The sequence below is a fragment of the Scardinius erythrophthalmus genome (genome assembly GCF_964197995.2).
Source record: "Scardinius erythrophthalmus genome assembly, chromosome: 5".
Lineage (NCBI taxonomy): Eukaryota > Metazoa > Chordata > Actinopteri > Cypriniformes > Leuciscidae > Scardinius > Scardinius erythrophthalmus.
The window spans coordinates 23909556-23932860 of NC_138225.1; the positions used below are offsets into that span (position 1 = coordinate 23909556).

Sequence of the window (23305 nt, forward strand, 5' to 3'; positions counted from 1 at the left end):
CCCAGAGTACTCCCCCCGTATTCCTGGCTGTGAAAGAACAAGCCAAGAGTGAGGAGTCGGGGTGGTGGAGGGATGCTGAAAACTGTCAAGGAAGTTAGATGAGTTGACAGAGTGAATATATATGCTTCCTCTCATGCTGATAGGGTAGACATGGTAATTGTTTGATGAGTTGATTGATTACTTGATTATTTGAACGTGCTCCTCCCGAACTTTGTTAATAAAACATCATTTAACAGAACAGGATCTTTGTCGTTTTTTTGTTGCTTTAAATTCACCTAAATATGAAAATTCTGTCATTGTTTACTCGTCGTTTCAAACCTGTATGACTTTCTTTCTTCAATCTGTGGAACAAAAAAAAAGAAGATATTTTGAAGAATGCTGGTAACCAAACAGTTTTTGGCTTTTGGCATTATTTTAAGAAATGTCTGGTTTGTTTTGGTGTTTATTTTGTTATGGTTTATTGCAGCTGTTTACATATTGAATGTAAAAAATAAAATGTTTAATTTCCGTTACATTAGAGATTATTTCTTTAGATTCTGCCCATTAAAGTACAAACTCAAACTCAGAAAGATGTAGAAAATGCATTTCAGCAGGCCTCACCTTATAAAAACGACGAGATGCTCAATCCATCCCCTCAGAGGGAATGTTTGTGTGAAGCTGAGGAAATTTAATTGAGGCTCAGTGGGTTTAATTGAGTCAGGGAAAAGTTAAAGCCTGGATTGATTAAGTTTGATGGCGGCTCGCTAAATGTCACCAGGCTTTTCCGTCGTGGTGACGATTTATTTGTTTGTCTGAGAGAGGGTTAACACCTCCATTTGATCAAATCTGATCTTGAAGAGATAGGAGTTAAAGGCAGTGCTGGAAGCTACAAGGAATACTGTATTATTTTGCACCACTTGACTATATTTTCTCATTTACAGCTTCAATTTTTCCACCAGATACAGATTGTCAAGTGTCTCTGAAGAGTCTGTGTCGGGTGTTGGAAGAAAAACACCCGCTGTAGATATATATATTTTTTTTTTTGCCTCAGCATCACTATGAGTATTGGAATTTGTGAATAAGCTCTCATAGGGAAGGTTTCAGCATGCTGTCAGACCTGAAAACAACAGGAATCCAACAGTTACAGAACATTTTAGCCTCCTTTTGTTGAAGTTGACTCATACTTGTCTCTGCATGTGGAACGGCAGGTGGGCAGAGAAGAAAACACACTCCCGCTAAGTATCTAACAAGCTTTCAGGTTGTCGGGGCTTAGAATGTTTTACAGCTCTTTGTTTCAGGTGAAGCATGTGGTGCTGTGCATGTATTTCAGGGCTCAGTTCGATGGTGAAGAGATGATGGGAACAAGAAACTTATAGGGGCGCCAGCCAGGTAATGGTCCAATTAGAGATTTTAACCCACAGAGTGGCCAATGCTTTAGATAACAGGAAGAACTGTAATTTTCCTATAATTTGTTTGTGGACTTGCCACAGTATACCAAGAATTTGAGCTACCACATATTCCATTACAGCTGCAAAACTAGATAAATGGTTTGAATGCCTGCATTTGAAATGCTGCAACCTCTAATATTTGCTACAACTTTACACATATTAAATCACATATTTTTTGTATAGATCATGACCTAATGTTTAGGTTATCAAATGAGCTCGTAGATGGGTAACTGATGAGTAAAGGGCCATTCAAATGAATGCATTTTTTAGTTTAAAAACATGATGGGAAGTGGAATTAAAAATAAAAAAAACTCAAGTTTGAACTTGTCATCTGCGAGATATTGCAAAAGATACAAGAGGCAAGCGCAGTGGTCAAGCACGTCTGTCTAGCTCATGTTTACATTGAAAAACCATGGAGAAGTAGTGCTGTGGAATGCAAAAATGAGTACTGTGTGAAATGCCCTTAAGTTAGAAGTATTGAGAGACAAAGAAAAGGAAGGGTTGACATCATTGAACCACTATAGTAGCACAAAAACTATCCTTAAGCAGAGCATCTAATCACCGCCAGCAGGTGTAGGCATTTTTTTCAAATCCCCAATACAATAAAACAATTTTACTGTAACCACTGGCTATTCTATGTCTGGACACATTTTGTACAGTCTGTCTTTCCCTTAGCTCACCCTCTCCATCCTATTCTATCACATTTTTCACAGGTATTACTTTCACTTTATGTCCTCAGTGTAACTCATCTCTGGAAAATGTTCTGAAGCAAGCATTACCTTCTGTGGGGAGTTAAATCTATCTAACCCCCTACAGATACAGTGGCCCCAAGAACGAATTATGGTCCTGCGAGGCCCCGGGGCACTAGCTGCTTGAGGCGCCCCATCAAAAACAAATAATTACACACACACCTTGTAAGGAATAGGTGTGCAAGCTTTGTTTAAAAGGGTATACAGTATGATAACCTACAAACTACAAGAATTTAGTTGCCCATTTTCGTATAAGAGTTAAATAGGATAAAACAAGATGTTATGGTATGTTTTAAGGACGGATTTCCATTCTGCGGTTGAGACTTGGAATTTTGCCTCAATCATATTTGTAACTTTATATATCAGAATTTCTTTTCATAATTGCAGTTTTACTACTTTTCCCACAACTCTTTTAATATCATATTTCAAGGCTTCTTGTCCACGTATAATAGAACAGGATGGCCTAACTCTTGTAATACTCAAACAAATGAAGCAATGTTTTAAGTCATACAAATTAATTAGCAATGCACTGAAAAAAATGATTTGCTTTTTTTTTTTTTTAAGTAACATGAAAAGTAACCTCGGAAAACAGATAAATCCACTACACAGTATCTGTACATAAACATGGTACAAGAACATCAGCCCTGTGCTTTAGAAGTTAGAAATGAGATTCAATAACACATACTGCTGCATTCTCCACCGATATTGCAAATACTGCTGCAACAAAAGCAGTGTAATAGAGCTAATGGCAAGCTTCACTGCGGCTTCGATTTAACCCTTAAATGTATGAATGTTTCGCCAATCATTATTACATATTTGGGTTTTTAGCGATTCTACTGAATTGGTTCAAAGTCAGAGTTGGAAACGTCTTGAAAAAAAGATGTCTTTTTCCACAAATGTTGTATGTGTGTAAACTGTATAATATCCAAGGTACACATTTCTAGTAATTGTGCAGTTAATTATCATATTGTATTTTCAGAAAGTTTTGGAATATTTTTCCTTTCCCCAAATTTGTCACCACTGAAACACAATAATAAATAATTTAATAAGAAGGCTTATATTGACCTATTAATATTTTGTTTACATCTACCTTGTAAATATATTTTTTGCTATTTAAAAAAAAAGTTTTCACAGGTAAATCAATTACAATTACAATTTTAACAATATTTCAAGTGTAATTTAGAAGATTTGTTGTATTTTGAAGCCAGTCTTTCTTTGTTAAAGACCATGTTAAACCAAACACTATAATTACATCTTAGTTGATAATTCAGTATACTTTATTTTAGACAAAACATCCATGTTACGGTCGTGACGGCACATTTTCGGTAGTGACAGTAATGTTTTGGTAGCGACCACATCACATTACAGAATTTTAACACGCATACTAAAACACTACTAAAACATACTAAGATACTAATGATTTGCATAACTGTACAAACAATTTTTTTATTTCCCCCAAATAAATGATTACGTGTTCCCTTTTGTCACTACCAAAACAATGATGCCATGTTTCGAACATGACTGTTTCGGTAGTGACAATTTAAGATGCTTTTGAGCCTAGTTCAAAGATGATAACCAGCACATGGTTTACCTAGAACAGTTCTGAACAGTTGTACACTCACAAAAACAAAATTTTATCGAATAACATTAAAAAAACATGATGTCACAACCGAAACTTTACCACATGTTTCAGTAGTGACAATTTAAGATAATTTTGAGCCTATAGTTCAAAGATGATAGCTAGCACATGGTTACCTAGCACAGTTCTGAACAGTTGTACACACATAAAAACTACATTTTATGGAATTACACCCAAAAAAAGTTTGCTTAATTGCAGAAAAAAGGTTTTTGGTAGTGACGTCTTTTTAAATGTGTTTTTTGGTTGTCGTACAACAGTTTGCACCAATTCTGTAGAATGGCCCATATCTAACACGGACAGATCTCTACCTGTCGCGATAATATAAAACTCTCCTGATATTAGAGTAACAATTACAGAAGAATAAAATAACGCATATTTTTTTACCTTTTGTAGCTTGGAATTGTTTGGCAGTTTGAGCAGATGTTTTATACCATCGTCACTAAATCGTCACCGCTCATTTCCCAGTACATTCAGCATCTGGCTCATCATTTTCAACATCTTCAAAATCAGTATTCTGATCTTCTTCACCAGATCCACCATCAAGTGACAATGACACTAATATTTAATTGTGTTCAGTACTTGCTCTGCAGTAAATCAGAGCCATTTCAAGTTTTGCTGATGATACTTCCTATTCTTTTGTTTTCTGCCTGCAGTAACTTTGAGTGAAACTTCACTTCATTGTGTTTTAGACATTGGCACCTTGTTGAATAAAGTTGAATTGGACTTAATCAGTCATCAAAGATTCAATTATTGTCGTGCAGAAAAAATATACCTACACTGTTACACACCTCGAGCCATTAGTGACCCTACACAATAAAAAAATGAAAAAATTGTTACTGTATATTGTTTATAATGAATTGATTGAAGAGTACTAAGAAGGTTGATGTCTAACTTTAAAAAATGAATTACGAGGAGGGTAGTGAATGACGTCCCAGGTCACTATAGACCCGAGATATGCATTTAAGGTTTCAAATGTGCCAGCTACTTAACATCCAGTCTGTCTTTTTTTACAATACAGATTTATTCAATGGAGATGACTTTGGAGATGAGTTTCAAAAGTTTAGGGATTTAGGCCTAACAGTAGCAGAAATTTCATCATTTCTCTCTCTCTCTCTCTCTCTCTCTCTCTCTCTCTCTGTGTTTGTGTGTATATATAATATATATATAATATATACAGCTCAGCATGTGGTTCTTTGAAGTCTTATTAAAGATCTTTAATGAGGCAGGAGGATATGAGTGGCAATTAAAGGGTTAGTTCACCCAAAAATGAAAATTCTGTCAGTAATTACTCACCCTCATGTTGTTCCAACCCCGTAAGACTTCCGTTCATCTTCGGAACACAAATTAAGATATTTTTGATAAAATCTGAGAGCTGGATCACTCCTCCTGCAGGCTTATGGACACCTTAACTTGCTGGCCCAGAAAATGTATTAAAGACATTGTTAATATAGTCCAAGTGACTCCAGTGGCTCAATCTTAAGTTTATAAAGCGACGAGAATACTTTTTGTGCGCAAAAACAAACAAAAATAACGACTTTATTTATTATAATAACGACTCTGGTCATGTGTGATCCATGGTGACGTGAAACACAGACGCGCAACGCTTAAACACTACGTAAAAAAACTCGAGGTCCAGAGAGAAGGAAATGAAAAGTGGAATAAAGTCGTTATTTTTGTTTGTTTTTGCGCACAAAAAGTATTCTCGTCGCTTTATAAACTTAAGATTGAGCCACTGGAGTCACTTGGACTATATAAACGATGTCTTTAATACATTTTCTGGGCCAGCAAGTTAAGGTGTCCATAAGCCTGCAGGAGGAGTGATCCAGCACTCAGATTTCATCAAAAATATCTTAATTTGTGTTCCGAAGATGAACGAAGGACTTACGGGGTTGGAACAACATGAGGGTGAGTAATTACTGACAGAATTTTCATTTTTGGGTGAACTAACCCTTTAAGATCATCCTCATACACTCTTGCATATAGAGATGTACAGACACCATGAGATCAGTGAGATCCAACCTTCTTATTTTCTCTAAACCAGAAAAACAATCAACTTCCTTATGTGAACAGAACATTTTGCCCTCCTATTATATTTTTAGAGTTGTCATCTGTCACGGTGTTTATCTTTGGTAATCGGGTTGTTTCAGCTCAGTAGCTGGTGTAATGTGCTGGTAATCTGTAGGTTGTGAGTTTGTGTTCCAGAAAATTCTATGCTGCCCTTGAGCAAACCACTTAACACAATCCACAGCCCATTTTGCTACCAGATAGATCTTACACTCATGTTTGCTTAATCACACCATGGTCATATACAAATTGGAATATGCATTGGAATTTTTAAATGTTTTATCTTTATGTTGCAGATAAATATCTGGGGAACATGTTGTTAAGTTACGGACGGACCCTTAGCGTGACATTTACAGCTGAGCTGGAGGAACTCTTGCCCAGAAGTGTGACCGTGTTGCTGGGGGGCTCTGGAATATTGGTTTCTACTGATTTGTACTCTAAACAGGATCCTTATTCCCCACTGGAGAAGATACCCATCAACACCTTCACTCTCAGGTGTGTGTGTGTGTGTGTGTGTGTGTGTGTGTGTGTGTGTGTGTGTGTGTGTGTGTGTGTGTGTGTGTGTGTGTGTGTGTGTGTGTGTGTGTGTGTGTGTGTGTGTGTGTGTGTGTGTGTGTGTGTGTGTGTGTGTGTGTGTGTTATTCCCCACTATTCACTTACATGTGGCTAGATTATTAGTATTCAAACTGAAATGTTTTCAAGTTTTAGCTGTAATTTTAGGCACACAATGAAGAAACAATGTATTTATCATTGATTTGTCACAGGACTGCACTAAATGTTTAGATATATAATATAAAGAAATATATATGTGGTTGTTCTCATGGAAGTGTAAGATGCACCTTTACTGCTAAAAGCTAGATATTACAGCAATTACTACATCGTTTTCCACCGTTTTCATTTAGCACTGACAGCTTGTGAATTGATCACCAAAACAGCATCTTAATACCAGGTGGAAACAGGGCTATGCTATAGGGATTGCTTAAAATAGGTGTTATTTTGTGTTTTCCTAGGAAGGTATTTCAGTTTCCATGGCAGACTGAAACATTTTTCCATTGAGACCACATGGCTTATTATCAAGTATTTTTTTATAATTCTAATTGTGTGAATAACATGAATAAACATTACAAAATAAAATTGTGGTTTCAGTCTCGAAATCTGTTGTGTGTTTCAGCATATGACACTTTTACTTGGAAGGCTAACCTGAAGGTTTTTTGTTCATGGCAGCTTTTTCCTTTGCATTTATTGTTTTGACAGGTACTGTCCTACCAGAGTGATAAGAAAATGGATAAAAAATGTCCCACGATTCATTCATTCATACAGAGACATTCCTAATTGCATTGACTTAAATTGACTAGACCTAGTGTGCCTTAATGAAGAGCCTCGGTTTTACGTAAAATAAAGTCTAAGGGACAATGTTTTCTCTAGAAAAACATTAGTTATCGTAGCAGACACAGTCACGTTTCTAACTATTATGTTTCTGCTTTCTGCTTTCCAGGTTAACAGAGAAGGACGTAATTCCATCTATAGCCCCATTTGAGTTTCTCCGAATGCTTTACAATCTAACTGCTCTACACATCAGCAATGCAGGGGGCCAGAACTGTAAGTCATTGCTTATATGTGTGCACATTTATGCAAATATGTAAGTAAAAGACTGGCACTGAAATGCAATCAATTGCAGACTAAGAGAAATTTATTTAAAACAGTGAAAGCAACAAGCATTTTAAACTTGGTAGAATGGACTGTACTGTATTCAGTGATTGATTAGAAGTCTAGAGGAGCCTTTAACTTTGGCCATGCCCCCGCCAATTCTTTCCTGGCCTGTGATTGTTTAGTGATGGCATTCATTATGACATGATTTCTGTGCTGTTTAGATTGAATTGAAAAAGGGCTTCATTGAAAGATGTGCAGTGATGTGCTTAATCAACATGCCAAGTACAGTAGCAAGCATCACATAGTGGAATACACAGTATAGCTGAGTGAATTATAGGTGTGAATGTTCTTCATTGCGGCATAAATTCATCCTTTTATTTTTCAAAATGTAAATCACCATATGTTGTTTTGAACAGATCAAAAGATTGACATAGAAATATTAATGTAATGATGGGTTTGCTTTTCATTCTGGAAAATTTACAAAGGTAACCAATGAAAAGCAATGTCATGAGTGTATTGCATTTAACATTGCTCCTCTGTAATGATTGTGATTGTGATAAGGACGTATTAAATATAATTCTAAATGAATGAATGAAATAATTTATATATAATATCAATATAGTGCCTACATTTTTAACTTCTATAGATTTAATAAATAAATATCACATAAAAAAGTAAAACAGACAATAAAACTCTTATTTTAAATAAATAAGTTAAACATTTTGAAGTCCAATTTTTAGACTGGAGCAGAACAGAAAGCAGCAGACCTTCAGATCTTCACTCAAAAAAAAAAAAAAAATACTATAAGAGGACCCTAAACTACATAAAAAACCTGCCAATCACTTACAAACACATTAAGAATGAATGCTGCAATATTTGAGTCTGAGACAAACAGTTTGATTTGGTTTGATTCTACGGCGGAACACTGTGAATATATTTTCTCTCACTCACACTCTCTGTCTCACTCTCGTCTGTTTTCTTCATCAAAAGAAGTAAATTACAGCTTACCAAAGAGCATAATTATTCCTCTACCACGTCCTGCACTGGCAGGTCCTCTTGTTGATTCTTGGAAACTGGTGTGCTGAAATATGTGCATGTGTTTGAACTGCTCTCCCTTTCTTCTACAATGTACACATGATAATCAGTTTGTCTATATGAACACACAAATACAACTGCCGGTATCTCTCAAAAGCACACATAAACATTGTTCTTTCTGGCCATGTCCTGATATGAAAGGTGAGATGATAGGACTCTGAGAACCTAGGGAAGGAGAGAGTTGAGGTGAGAGAATCTTGAACTGTGTACAGCCTCCCTCTATCACTATTTATTAGGCGGTATGGATCCCTGAGAGAAACAAAGACCCACTCACCTTCACCATATTCCACCTCTCCCCACTCAGCCCTTATTGATTAATTCATTCTTGGTTCATTTATTCATACAGTGATCAAAGATTCTATCTGCTTGCACCCAGTGGTCCTGATGTCTGTCTGTGTGTAAGCAAAGGTGAAAGAGAGGCAGAGGGGAGCTTCAGTAGGCAAGCTATGCAAGCTACATCGTGAGGGCAATTACAAGTGGACGGGACACCGTGAATTTCACATTCAGTGTAGCTCCATTGTGCAATGCTGTTTCCAAATCCATCAGATCGGCTAAAACCTTCTTTACCTTCAGAGAAAAAAAACACAACTCTTCCATGAGCACTTTACTTATTGGGCCCTATCTTGCACCCAGCGCAATTGACTGTACACGACGCATGTATCATTCCTATTTTGCACCCGACGCACAGCAGACTTTTCCCTCCACAGATGCACGTCGGTAAATTAGGGAATGAACTTGCACTCCCGGGGGCAGTTCAGCGCAAAGAGGAGGCGTGTTCCGGCGCAAACGTTTCCTGGTGCTATTTTGCAGTTCCAGAAAACAATTCCGCCACAGACCAGGAAAAACGTTATTTAGATGCTATTTTAAGGGCGCATGCTTGGCCATAATGTAGCGTGTGCACAACGCGCATTCACTTTGCTTCTCTACACAATCAACACAAACGCAGCAGTTGCAATTTTTGCAAACCATACATAATTACAAGGAAAAATATTCCACATGAGGGAAATCATTGTGGTGTCCATGAAGATGTGAAAAAATAGGCATAAATCTAGCTTACACATTTACCCAAATTATTATACGCCTGTTTAACCGAAGCTAATTTGGGTGGGTTTCTCCCATCCCCATACAATGTCACTTCTCTGCCTTTTACGGCCCTGACAAGAACGTCGGTCTCCTCGGCTGTGAACCGCTCCTGGTGTGTGCATGGCAAATCCAATGTTATAATAGCAATCCACCATGGAAAAAGCACGCCTGCTTTTAAAGGGAATGTGAGATGACGCTCTGATTGGTTTATTTCACGTTACGCCCAAACCACACCTATGAGTAATGTAGCTACTTTAGACCAACCCATTTTAGATCCAAGATCTGCCCACAAAGTTTCTTGCGTTTCGCGTTTGATACTTGCATTTCAGATCGTTAAAATAGGGCCCATAAAGTCTTTCTGTCACACAGTACCTCAATACATTTTACTGTTATGGCACTTCTTTGTGCCCCAAGGATTAGAAACATGATTATTTAATTTAATTTATTTACACTACTGTTTAACCATTTGGGGTAAGATTTGTTTTAAAAAATACAACAAAGCATATACTATAATATTATTGTCAGAGTTATTTTTGTTTTTAGTTTGGTTTCCCTGTTCTGTTCATGTCTGAGTTTGTTATCTTTTAATCAGTTAATTAGTTCAGGTGTGTCTTGTTAATCAGCCTTGTTGGCTCCCCTTGTTTTCCATGTATAGAAGCCCTCAGTTTCTGTCTGCTCTTTGTCAAGCTTTTGTTAACCTTACGGGTATGTAGTATGTTTCTCCTCGTTGATTCTCCTGTTTATTGTTTTGATTGTTCTATTAAAATTCTTGAATTTTAAAAAGTTGAATTTTCAGCATCATTACTCCAGTCTTCCTTTAGCAGAGGTGGACAAAGTACACAACTTCCTTACTTGAGTGAAAGTACAGATACGGCTGGTCAAATATTACTCTGTTACAAGTAAAAGTTGTAAAGACCGATTTTTACTTACTAAAAGTACAGAAGTACTTGTTTTTAAAAGTACTTATGTATCAAAAGTAAAAAGTAAATGTCAATGCGTTGTTTTATTATTGTTGCGTTGTTGTATGTAATAGTTATAGTGCCTTATGCCTCTGAATCTATGCCAGCCTCCCTACCCTCATTTCAATATCAAATTTATTTCTAGAACACAGTTTCAGTAGTGGGATTAAATGTGAGATTGAAGTGAAGTGCACTCATTGAAGTTGGAACCCCACGTCAGATTGACGTCAACCCGACTTTCATTTCCAACCAAAATACAACATCTGTCCGACGTTGACGTCAATCTGACGTCAGGTTCTGACGTGGGGCTCTGACTTCAATCCGACGTGGGGTTCTGACTCAATCCGATTTTCATTTCCAACCAAAATGCAGCACCTTGCAAGTTTGGAACCAAAATCATCCCTTGACTGACATTACTACTTTCTACTCAAGGACCTTGACAGAAATGTAGTGGAGTAAAAAGTACAATAATTGTCTTTCAATGGTAGTGAAGTTAAAGTAAAAAGTTTCCAGAAAAAATTATACTCAAGTAAAGTACAGATACTCAAAAAGTGTACTTAAGTAAATGTACTTTGTTACTGTCTTCAGTGTCACATGATCCTTCAGAAATCATTCTGATATGATCTGATTTGGTGCTGATTTGAAAAAAAAAAAAAAAACATTTTTATTATTAACAATGTTGAAAACAGTTGTGCTGTTTAACATTTTAGCAAAAACCATGGAAGTACATTACTTCAGGAATCTTTGATGAATAGAAAGTTCAAAAGAACAATTATTTCAATTTGTTGTTGTTGTTGTTGTTGTTACAATGTAAAAAAAATGTTTTATCATTTTAATGAGTCCTTGCTGAATAAATGACTCAATTTCTTTACAAAAATATTTCTCACCCCAAACTTTTGAATGGTAGTGTGTATTTATTTATTAGTAGGTTGTACAAATATTGTGGGTAATGCTTTTTTTTTTTTTTTTTTTTTCAGACACCTCTCAACTCTCCAGGGTAACCCTTGAATCTGCAGACCAGACAAACTACCAGCCTGATGTGGTTCCACATGCTCCATGGGTGGAGGTGTGTACTTGTCCCACAGGATTTACAGGGCTGTTCTGTGAACTCTGTGCTCCTGGATTCACCAGGGAGACTCCTAATGGTGGACCCTTCTCCCCATGTATACCTTGCAACTGCAATCAACATGGGACCTGCCATCCTGAGACAGGTTGGGAGTGTGTTTGTTTATTAGCATGCAGTCTGTACACAGCTTCCATGCATGATGTCTTTAAATGATATATCATATACTGTTTCCCCACCATAACAATGTTCCTTGAAGCCAAGTCGCCTCTGAGCAGATATTTCCTATGTAGATCCCAGTAGCTCACTTTACCACTTAAATAGTCTAGAAAACTGAAAATATTTTGTTGCAGATTGCAGAACACATTTACAATTTATTATTGATTCAATTTATACAAAAGAATGGGTAACACTATAGTTTAGGGTCCAATTATCACTATTAACTAGTCGGATATTAGCAGTTTATTAGTTCATTACATATTACTGACTTGTTATTCTGCATGACCATATTCTACATCCCTTAATCCTACCTAATTCCTACTCAATACCTAAACTTAACTACCACCTAACTAACTATTAAAAAGCAGTAATTAGGATCTTATTGAGTGAAAAGTTTGTTAGTTATAGTGAGAATTGGACCCTAATCTAAAGTGTTACCGAAGTATGTTTTGGATGAATATTTTGGTGGAGCTCTGTCCCACCTGCCCTTAAGGTGATGATACATGGCAACTTTTTGAGCAATGTTGCTGGGCAATGTTGCCATCAACGGGCAACCAGATGAGACACAGGGCCCACGACCAATCTAAATTATCCAGATAGGAATTTATTGAACATTTTCAATGAGAAAGTGCCCAAGCAACAATCACTCGGCAAGATTGCCCAGCAACATTGCTCAAAAAGTTGCCCTGTGTATCATCACCTTTACAGATGAGCCTCAGCTGGTAGATACACTAAAGGTGATGATACACAGGGCAACTTTTTGGGCAATGTTGCTGGGCAATGTTGCAACCAGATGAGACACAGGGCCCACGACCAATCTAAATTATCCAGATATATATTTATTGCCCATTTTCAATGGGAAAGTGCCCAAGCAACAATCGCTCGGCAAGATTGCCCTGCAACATTGCTCAAAAAGTTGCCCTGTGTATCATCACCTTAACATTCAGAAGTATGAAACACTAAGACATTTTTTTGAAAGAAACTGGCACTTATTCATCCAGGATAATAATTTCTAATCATTTATCATGCAAGTGTCAGATGTGGCTTTTTCCTTTAGCTCTTCCTAAAGGCCAGCAGCATCTTCTTTTGACTGTGGCAGATAAAGCTGATGTTAGTGTGTGCTCTTCAATGAAGCTTCAAGCACCAGGGGGCTTTTTCTCAAACTACAAACTCTCATGTACACTTCTGTCACTGTGCTGGTTAGATCTTGTGTACGGAATAGCCTTCATCTCTCATAAATCAATATAATGACATGAGAAAAATGTGTTTGTGTTGGGCCATTTATATTACCGAAATTTCACTTGAAAACGTACAGTGACTTACAAGAAATGCATGTGTAATTTACTACTTTAACAAGTAAAAAAGACATGGTTCTGCTGTTTCTACAGTTCATTAAGCAGCACAACCATTTTCAAATGTGCTAATAATAAGAAAAGACTCTTGAATACCAAATCAGCACATTAGAAGGATTTCTATAACACAAGCATCTATAACATATATAACGAATATAACAAGTATCTTATGCTCACCAAGGCTGCTTTTATTTGATCAAAGTTACAGTAATATTTTAATATATTTAAAACTGCAATTTATTGCTGGGATGGCGAGCAGCCATTACTCCAGTCTTCAATGTCACATGATCAGAATTATCTAAATGCTGATTTGGTGCTCAAGAAACATTTCTTATTATTATCAATGTTGAATAAATGTGCTGCCTAATATTTTCAAATATTCTTTATTCGAAAATTCAAAAGGAAAGCATTTATTTGAAATATAAATCTTTTGTAACATTATAAATGCTTTTACTGTCACTTTTAAACAAGTTAATGCAGCCTTGCTAAATAAAAGTATTAATTTCTTTCTTTCTTTCAAACAAACAAACAAACAAAAACTTATGGCGCTTTTCCACTACACAGTACCAGCTCGACTCGACTCGGCTCGCCTCCACTCGCCTTTGTTTGGTTTTCCACTGTGTTAAATTTGTACCTGTACCTGCTTCCAGGTACTTTTTTTCGTACCACCTCCGGCGAGGTTCTGAGCGAGCTGAAGCGATACTAAAATCTGACTTGAAAACATGGCAGACTGCTGATTGGTTAGAGAGAATCGTCACTATTCACTGTGTCATCATTGCACGCGCCAGACGGAGTATCCTGAATAAAAAAAACAGCAAAAACAAAAACATCCAAAAACAGCATACACTTGATTTCCTCCATTGTCCTGTGTGTGTGTGGGTAGCGGGTGTGTGTCGCGTAGAAGATTAAGTCATGGCAGTTTCCCGTGGTGTCGCTATGACAACCAGGTACTATTGTGGAGGTACTATCTGCAATGAGCGAAAAGCGAGCCGAGTCGAGCTGAGCTGGTACTGGTTATGGAAAAGCGCCATTACTGACCCAAAACTTTTGAACTGAAGTGACTAAAATAGAAAACATTTATTTTAAACAGTAATCATTTTAAACTGTAAACATGTTTTTGATTGTATTTTTGATTAATTAAATGCTACATTTGATGAACAGAAGGACGAATTTCAAAAACAATGTATTTAGAGTTTCAAATTTCAAACTTTTGAATGGTTGTGTAATAGATGTACAAGTACAGCTCCTATATAGATAAAAAATTAAAAATAAAAAAATAAACAGGTAATCCATCTATCAAAAATATGGATTTGCTCTTTTATCTTAAATATATAACTTCTATTCCTACAGCCACCATATAGACTGCTGCAATTTCTCCAAATTCATTTAAGTGGTCTGCTTATACTGTCTCTGACTTCCAAACGCATTTTTATACCTCCAGCACAATAACTCAAATGTTCCTCTCACAATCCTCTTCTTGTTCCTGTCATTTTCTGTATTGCTTCCCCTTGTTCCTCTCTCACTTTTTCATTCCTCCTCTTGTTCTTTCCGTGACCCTATTAGCAGAATGGCGGGCTGTCTTTCTGTACAGGGTAGATAGTTCACGCTCACTACTCTTTCCTCTATTAGACCGGCGAGCCAACCACCGACTAATTAATTGTAATGTCGATTGCACAACAAACAGTGTTTATTTGTGCCTGTCTCCTTTCAGCGACGACTCCTGGCATGGATTTGAACGTTTGTCCTCCCATCTTTCTCTCTCTCTCTCTCTCTCTCTCTCTCTCTCTCTCTCTCTCTCTCTCTCTCTCTCTCTCTCTGTCTGTCTCTCTTTCACACTGATGAGTAATTTCACTCTCTTAATGTGCGGCAAATTAAACCTCCATCGTTCTTATTATGAGCGTAATGTGTGATTAGTTTGGTACAAGTCTTTAACATTACAAATTAATGTCAGACATGACTTTATCTACCACTTGAGGTAGGCAAAAGGTTGAAGCAGAGTGAGAGCATGCGAGAAAAAGGGAGGGAATGGAAGGAAGAAGGAACTAGGGAATCAAAGCAATAGGAGATCAAGGGGGGCAAAAGATCGAACGAAAGTATGCACAGGAAATCTCCAACTCCCAGGAGAAAAGGAGGAGCCCACTCCTTTTATTTATTTATGAACCTGTTTAACTTCAAAGCAGATTTTGCCCAAGTCACAGCGGGTGCTGTTCATTGTCATTTAGCTGCTTAAATATTTTCCAGGTTCGTAAATAGAACTAGGCCTGCAAGGTCCCCGCTGAAAATCAGCACGCTTATCATTAGCATATGCATACGTCACTCCTCATTTTTCTGTGCACCAAAAACTCAGTGTGTTTTAATCTCATTTTCTATTCGTAAGCCTAATTATGTTTTGTTAGTCCTTTGATGAGCATTGATTTGATCTCATTTCCGCTTTAGGAATGGTTAGTTCGCGGACAGGCCACGCCCCTTTGATTTATTATTTCCAAGTGCGAGGGTGTTTCTCACGGTAATTGTAATTGGCTGTTAATTGGTTATTAGTCTTGTCACTTAGCACAGGTGTTGTTTGTTTGGTCAGAGATAAGAGAGGAGGGAAGCTCGCCTCTCTGGGCTGAAACCAGTGGTGCTTCGTAATTGTGATATATTTAAAGTCTACCCGTTTGTGTCATTTCTATTTTCCTGCGAGCAATACAACAGATTGGAAAATGTTAATATTTGTGGCGGAAAAATGGAACTGTGGCACAGTGTTGTGCTGGAGGGCTAATGAAGTCAAGCATATGTCCTTCGGATGCACGTATTTTGCGTGCGTGTGTGTTTTCTAGTCTCTTTCTTGAGTGTTTTTCCTGACCGTGTTAATTTAAGGGATCCCATCCATAAAATTAGGTGGAGAGAGCTTGTATTTGTCTTGGAAGAATGAGGGAAAGAACAGAGAGAGCAGCAGAAAAAGAGTGGCTTTCTGAGAATGGGGTTTTCATATAAATGTATTCTGTATACATTAACTGGAACAGTCACAGAGAGTGTGATAGCATTCATATCTCACCCTGGTCCATTGTGTCTTTTTAATTCTCTCTTGCTCTCACTTTCTTTCTCTCCGCATCCTTTGCGAAGTAGATGTGCATTCGTTTTAGATCAGTAAATATAGCAAAAACAATGAATTACTTTATACTGCATAAACCACCACATAAAAATAACATCCATCTATTTTTCCTAGCAAAGGATGTTTGTCTGAAAATGTACTTAATTAAAACCAGGAAACAAAGAAGAAAAAACACCCCACACGCTTGTCCAAAGAGAGTTGAATGGTCAACTCAGACTTAAATATATTCTTAGATCCACGTGTTATATGATGTCCAGTGTTCAAATGGGTTTTAAAATGTGTTTTATAAGGGTGAGTCATACATTTAAAAGGCTGTTTTTTTTTTTTTGTATGTTCTCTTCTGATTTTTTCTCTCTCTGTTCCTACTGTCATTGTTCCTATAGTGAAGCAGACCTTATAAAAGGAGGTGAAAAAAAGATAATGAAAGGACAAGGGAAAATAACTGGAAGATATTCTGTAGTGAGAAAAGACAACTGCGTGTGTAATAGAAAATTTGCAGTCTATTTTTCAGAATAGTGAGCACACATCTTCAAGTGAAAGATTGAAGGAATAGAGTTTTCAATTTTTTTAATAGAAAGTTCAGAAGAACAGCATTTGCTTGAAATAGAATCTTTTGTAACCTTATAAATGTCTTTAATGACACTTTTCGGACAATTTAATGTTAATGTCTTTTAATGTAAAGAATTAATAAAAAAGAATTTAAAACAAAAAAATGTACTGACCCCAATTTTTTGAACGGTAGTCTATATACTGAAAGATTGCTCAAGACAAAAATAGTAAAGATAGTAAAAAAAATAAAAATAAAGCATACATGAAGACATACAAACTCTTAAATAAAGGATAACTGTTGCCAAAATGCAACCTATGGTCTTTTTTGTTAATCTACCCGAGGCAAACTTTTGTTTAAAAGTATAATTACCCTATAGTTTGACCGTATTTTCGTTTTCGGTCAAATTGTCTTTTGAATGGGAGTGCTTGGGGCACTTCTATGATAGCATCAAAAATCTATTTTTAAAACACTAAGAAGGCTCGACACAACATAAAACTTTGCTTAAAGTATCACCAGCGGCTCTACACATGAACTTGAGCATTGAGAACATTGTTTGTGTACGCAGAGTTTACTAAAAAGAAAGATTTTGAAGACCAAAAATGTCATTATTAAGACAACTGTGAAGATTTGGAATCAGTTTAGACGTTGCTTTGGTCTTCAAACATATTCTGTTTTGGCACCAATAACAGCTAATCACTCCTTCCCTCCATCATTAATTGATCGTGCATTTGAGGTTTGGTCCAATAAGGGTTTTAAAACATTTAAGGATCTCTACATTGACAACACTTTCGCCTCATTTGAACAGTTGTTTAGGTACTTGCAGATCCATAATTTTGTTTTTCATAGGTTCCCTCAGTTTCCTTCTATACCCTCTGACACACCCCTTGATACTTTTTTAAAACCAGTTCCTGCTTTGAAGGGTATGATTTCACTCATTTACGCTCAGATCCACGCACTCAGATTCTTTGTCGTCAATTAAAGCGCTATGGGAGGAAGATCTGGGGATTGCGTTCACTGAAGATATGTGGGGGAATGTTCTTGACAAAGTACACCACTCTTCAATTTGTGCCAAACATGGATTGATCCAGTGTAAAATTTTACACCGTACTCATTTGACTAAGACCAGGCTCTCTAAGATGTTTAACAACATTGACCCGACTTGTGACCACTGTCACCAGGCAGCAGCAACACATATACATATGTTTTGGTCTTGTCCTGTCCTAACAACTTATTGGCAAAATATTTTTGATTCTTTGAGTGAGGTCACAGGGAAGAGAATAGTGCCTGATGCTGTCACTGCACTTTTCGGGGTAATTCCGGTCACAATGTCATTGTCTTCAGAGGCCAAGATGTTCATCGCCTTTGTTAGTTTGTTAGCAAGGCGTTTGATACTTTTGAAATGGAAGTCTCCTACACCTCCATCACACATTCACTGGATTAGGGATGTCCTTTACTTTGCCAAACTGGAAAAAATTAGGCATTTGTTAAGGGGCTCCCAGGCTAAATTTTCAAAGACGTGGGATCCCTTTTTTGAATATGTTGGGAAGTTGACCTTCCCAGACAATCCTGAGTAAACTTAGTGTCCCACGTTTTTTGCTGCAAATGACTGGGCAGTAGTCCTTGGACCGTCACTCACAGCTATTAGTTAATGTGTTTTTTTTTTTTTTTTTTTTCTCTCTCCATTATTACTATGTTGTTTGTTGTTGTTTATTTTTGTTGATTTTTAGTAGGATTTTTTTATTTTTGTATGTGAAGGGGAACTTTGTTTGTTCTTGTTTCATGTTCAAAATTGAATAAAGAGATTGATGAAAAAAAAAAAAGAATGATTTTGAACAACTCACTGTAGCTGTGTCCGCCGGCATTTTGACAGTCAAAAATAGTCGATCTCCGAATGTGAATGAACTGACTCTGAATTTTAGTATTGCTTCTTATATGAGCATCCTTTTTCAAATTTTCAAACGACAAAACAACAAATTATCTGTTTTATTCCATCTTTACTCTCCTCCCTGTTACGTTGCAAGTTGTTCAAAATCTTTCTTTTTAGTAAACTCTGTGTACACAAACAATATGTGTAGAGCCCCTGCCTGGTGATACTTTGAGCAAAGTTTCATGTTGTGTCGAACCTACTTAGTGTTTTAAAAATAGATTTTTGATGCTATCATAGTCGTGCCCCAAGCACTCCCACTCAAAAGGCAATTTGACCGAAAACGGTCCAAAAAAATACGATCAAACTATACGGTAATTATACTTTTAAACGAAAGTTTGCCTCGGTTAGATAAACAAAAAGACCCTAGGTTGCATTTTGGCGACAGTTATCCTTTAAATAAATATTTTTAAGCAACAAAAAAAAGTTTCTGGCTAACCATCTGGAGCCTCCTAAATGAAAATGCTACAGTCTCATTAGCTCTATAAAGTATTGTAGACCAAACTGTACTGAATATTCTAAAGAGCTCGAACGCATTATGACTGATGAAGTCCAACGTCTAGAGCGCCCTTTTCCCAAAGGACAGCTGCAGGGATGGGTCCTTTTCATGCATCTGTTTTTGGAAAGAGAGGGACGCCTTTATTTTTACTCTCATTCTTTCACCCCTCTCAAAGAGCCAGGAAGGGCCCATGTGGAGGTTTTGACATTTAGCCACCCTGAAGAAGTGAATAATTCAAAAAGAAGAAAGGTACAAATGTCAGGTGCTGGGAATAAACTTGCCTGAAGAAATGCAAGATTTCAAGTAAAGACATTGATATGATAATCCCAGCATACCTCTGGCCATGGATATCCTGTTTTGCATAGCAAAGATGAGTCTGTACACATTTAGGATTCTGATTTGAATATAAAATTAACCTGGCCTCTTTTGTGACCATTAATTGGACATAATGTAACATCAGCTTGATTAATCTTGATTGATAAGCCAATAAATATGGACTTTCTGTGAGAGAATGTTAAACTGACATCACTGTCAGTCGTGAAGCAGTTTAAGGGAATAAGGAGACTTTTGGTTCAAAATGCAAATGAATGCAATTTCCAAGCCAGCAGCTTTTGATCTGTGCACAGGGAAGTGGTTGTTTCTCTCTCTCTCTCTCTCTCTCTCTCTCTCTCTCTCTCTCTCTCTCTCTCTCTCTCTCTCTCTCTCTCTCTCTCTCTCTCTCTCTCTCTCTCTCTCTCTCTCTCTCTCTCTCTCTCTCTCTCTCTCTCTCTCTCTCTCTCTCTCTCTCTCTCTCTCTCTCTCTCTCTCTCTCTCTCTCTCTCTCTCTGTGTGTGTGTGTGTTTGTAAACCCTACATTATGGGGACAAAATGTCTGCCAGTCAATAGCTGCCACATCTGTCTCATATTACCATAAGGGCAACTTTAACATCCGCAGAGGCCGACAGACAGATGGTAGCAAGCATTTCTTTTACGCTCAAACAGAATTAAATGTAACCTCTCTCACCTTCCCGTTCTCCCTCCTGTCTCTCTCTTTATACGACCAGGTTTAACTGGCTCTTTGTGCTGAAAAATGTCATGTGATTAATCATTGCAACTGTATTGCACACATTCTCATCACAGTTGCAATGCTGACAGGAATGTCATATGGGCTTAGAATTGTTGCATTATTCCAAATAAATAGATTAAGATTCACAAATAAATGTAAGAGTTTCACAAATATTGATCAAATTCACAAATAAAAAGATCCACAAATAAATGTAAAGGGTTTCACAAAAAAATTATAAAATTCCCAAATAAATAAAATGAGATTTGCAAATAAAAAAATGTTTACAAATGTTTTATTATTTTACAAACGCAACTCTGCCTGGAATTTATTTGTGAACCGCTTTTTGTGCATTTGTAAATTGCTGCACACATTTGTGAATAGCTTCTTGAGCATTTGTAAATCCCCACACGCATCTGTGGATTTTGAAACGGTTCTAGCGTCGACGTGCAGACAAATCCAAAAATAAGTGGACTCCAACCACCGTTTACTCAAGCCAATCAGATAATGGCCACATTGAGCTGGCCATTCGTAGCACGTTCTCGCTACAACCACGTTTGGCTTTACACTCTGGGCGATCCTGCTCTGAAATAACTTTGCTCATTCATCATTCATCAGCATTGGTTCAAATAGGGAGGATGCGTAAGGCCCATAAAATTGCTACAGCAAAAGATGTTTAAATTTTGGATTTTGTTAGAGTTAGACCATTAGACTGTGTGTCAAGCCAAGCCAAAATTTTTATAAGCCTTGGAAAAAGCCAGAGAAACAGCGCGTTATGGAAGCGTCACGTTATTCAAGATAGAACAGAAAAGCATCAATAAGTAGCTGACTAATGAATAACTGGTTTCAACCTCGTGCTCAATACATGAGTTTGTGTAATAGGTGAAATTACTGTCACACAACAGCTTTTCCCACTTCTTCAGTCAAGGAGTTGTGATGTTGCATATGATCAGCTCCGTGGATCTAACAATCTATAGAGCATTATAAGTAGTATTTTAAATATTAAATACCTGTATTACGATTCCCTTTGTTTGTAGAGAAGATATTTGTTGAGAAGATATAGGTGGGTTCTTTTTAAACTTGTGACAGGTTTTTGCATTCCAAGAGATATCATGCATTTAAAAGTGAAATACGCCCGTTAGACAAGCGATATGCATTTATTGATCGGTTAAAACACTTGATCACACAAATAATATTTCATATGAATCAGACTTAATAGTTTTTATGGTAAAAGTAACTTACAGCATCTAAAGTAGGCTAAATACATAGATGTATTTTTCAGCATTGCAAGATTTTTAATTGCAGCATCCAACCCCAGTACACGCTGATGCTGAGGCTCGTACTGTTACATCGCGGGTGGTCATTTGGGCTCATATTTGGTATTCTACATGACATTTATTTATGTCCTATAGCTATTTGTCACCGCGATTGTGCTTTAAAAGACAAAATCATATGTTCTGTAATTTCTTACATCGTATCTACACTGGGCAAAGCGAATGTGCAAATCACTTGTCCTCGTGTAATCGCATGTATGTGCAGACAGTTCATATCTGCAGCTAAGAAAACAGACGTCACATAGGGAAAAATGTGTTAACATTTCAAACATGCTAGTTTTACATTATTTGAAACTGCTACAGCAGCAGTGAAAAGATAATGGGGCACTATTTGCTTTTAACGCGCTGTGTCGCGCCTCTTGCGTAGAGAGGGTGTTACTGATCATGATGCTCGGGATCTGTGATGATCATAATTCCCTGAGTTTATCCTGATGGAAATATAAAGAGGCTTTAAACTCCAGCAAGCGCCCAAAGATTATTACTGCTCCTTTCAAGGGTGCAAGAATCCACTTATTTGGAGTCCACTTATTTGTGGATTTGTCTGCACGTCGACGCTAGAACTGTTTCAAAATCCACAGATGCGTTTGGGGATTTACAAATGCTCAAGAAGCTATTCACAAATGTGTGCAGCGATTTAAAAATGCACAGAAAGCGGTACACAAATAAATGGCAGGCAGAGTTATAAAAAAATGTGTAATTTTTTTTTTTATTTGCAAATCTCATTTTTATTTCTTTGTGAATTTTATACATTTTTGTGAAACTCTTTACATTTATTTGTGGATCTTAATCTATTTATTTGGAATAATGCAACAATTCTAACCCCAATATGTCATCTTGAAGCGCTCAGTTATTATTTGAATCTGGTCCAAAATTTTCCATCAACCTGTTGCCTTTGGATTGCAAAATGACTGGGGTGACAACACAACTGAAATGTGAATTTTGTCACACACACAAAAAATTTTTTTTAATGTTGTCTCAGTTAATAAGTTTGAATAGTGTTTGAAAATCTTACATGTAGTTCACTCAAAAAGAAAGATCATTTCTCATCCTCACATTCTTTCTTCCATAAAACCGTAAAAACACACAATGTTTTCCATGCAATTAAAATAAATGGAGACTGAAACTTTCAAATAGGAAAAAAAAAGGATGCTAAATCACCATAAAAGTATCAGAAATGTGGTCCATGTTGTGTACTGTAATCCAAGTCTTCTGACTTCATAAAAAGACCACATTTTTCTTGTTTCGGTGCTTTTTGTCCCCGTTTTTTTTTTTTTTTTTTGCTTTGTATTGTGTTGTGTTGTTGCTGTGTGTCCTCTGTTTTGTTGTGTAAGAGAGTGGTATTGATTTTTGTGATAGTTTAAGTTTGTCTTGGTGAAGTGATATATGGAGCGGTGGTTATTTTAGTAAGACCGAGTTAATTTTGTTTCTTCCAGGTCAGACCGACACAGACACATATGCCTATGCACACACACTGTGTTCCCAGACCTCCCAAAGACTGAAAATAAAATGCCTCCTAAATCTAATTCAGCAGAACAAATAAACAGAGGAAGGGGAACACGGCC

At 37.0% G+C, this 23305-nt stretch overlaps 1 protein-coding gene across 2 annotated transcripts in view; it reads left to right on the top strand.

The window, feature by feature from the left end:
• lamc3 (laminin, gamma 3) overlaps positions 1-23305 on the top strand; it is a 95361-nt gene that overhangs the window by 55015 nt on the left and 17041 nt on the right. For both annotated transcript variants that reach the window (XM_081366979.1, XM_081366980.1), the window contains 3 exons: positions 6176-6374; positions 7375-7478; positions 11644-11877. In XM_081366979.1, the coding sequence (XP_081223105.1) occupies positions 6176-6374; positions 7375-7478; positions 11644-11877 (537 nt within the window). The remainder of the gene's footprint in view (positions 1-6175; positions 6375-7374; positions 7479-11643; positions 11878-23305) is intronic.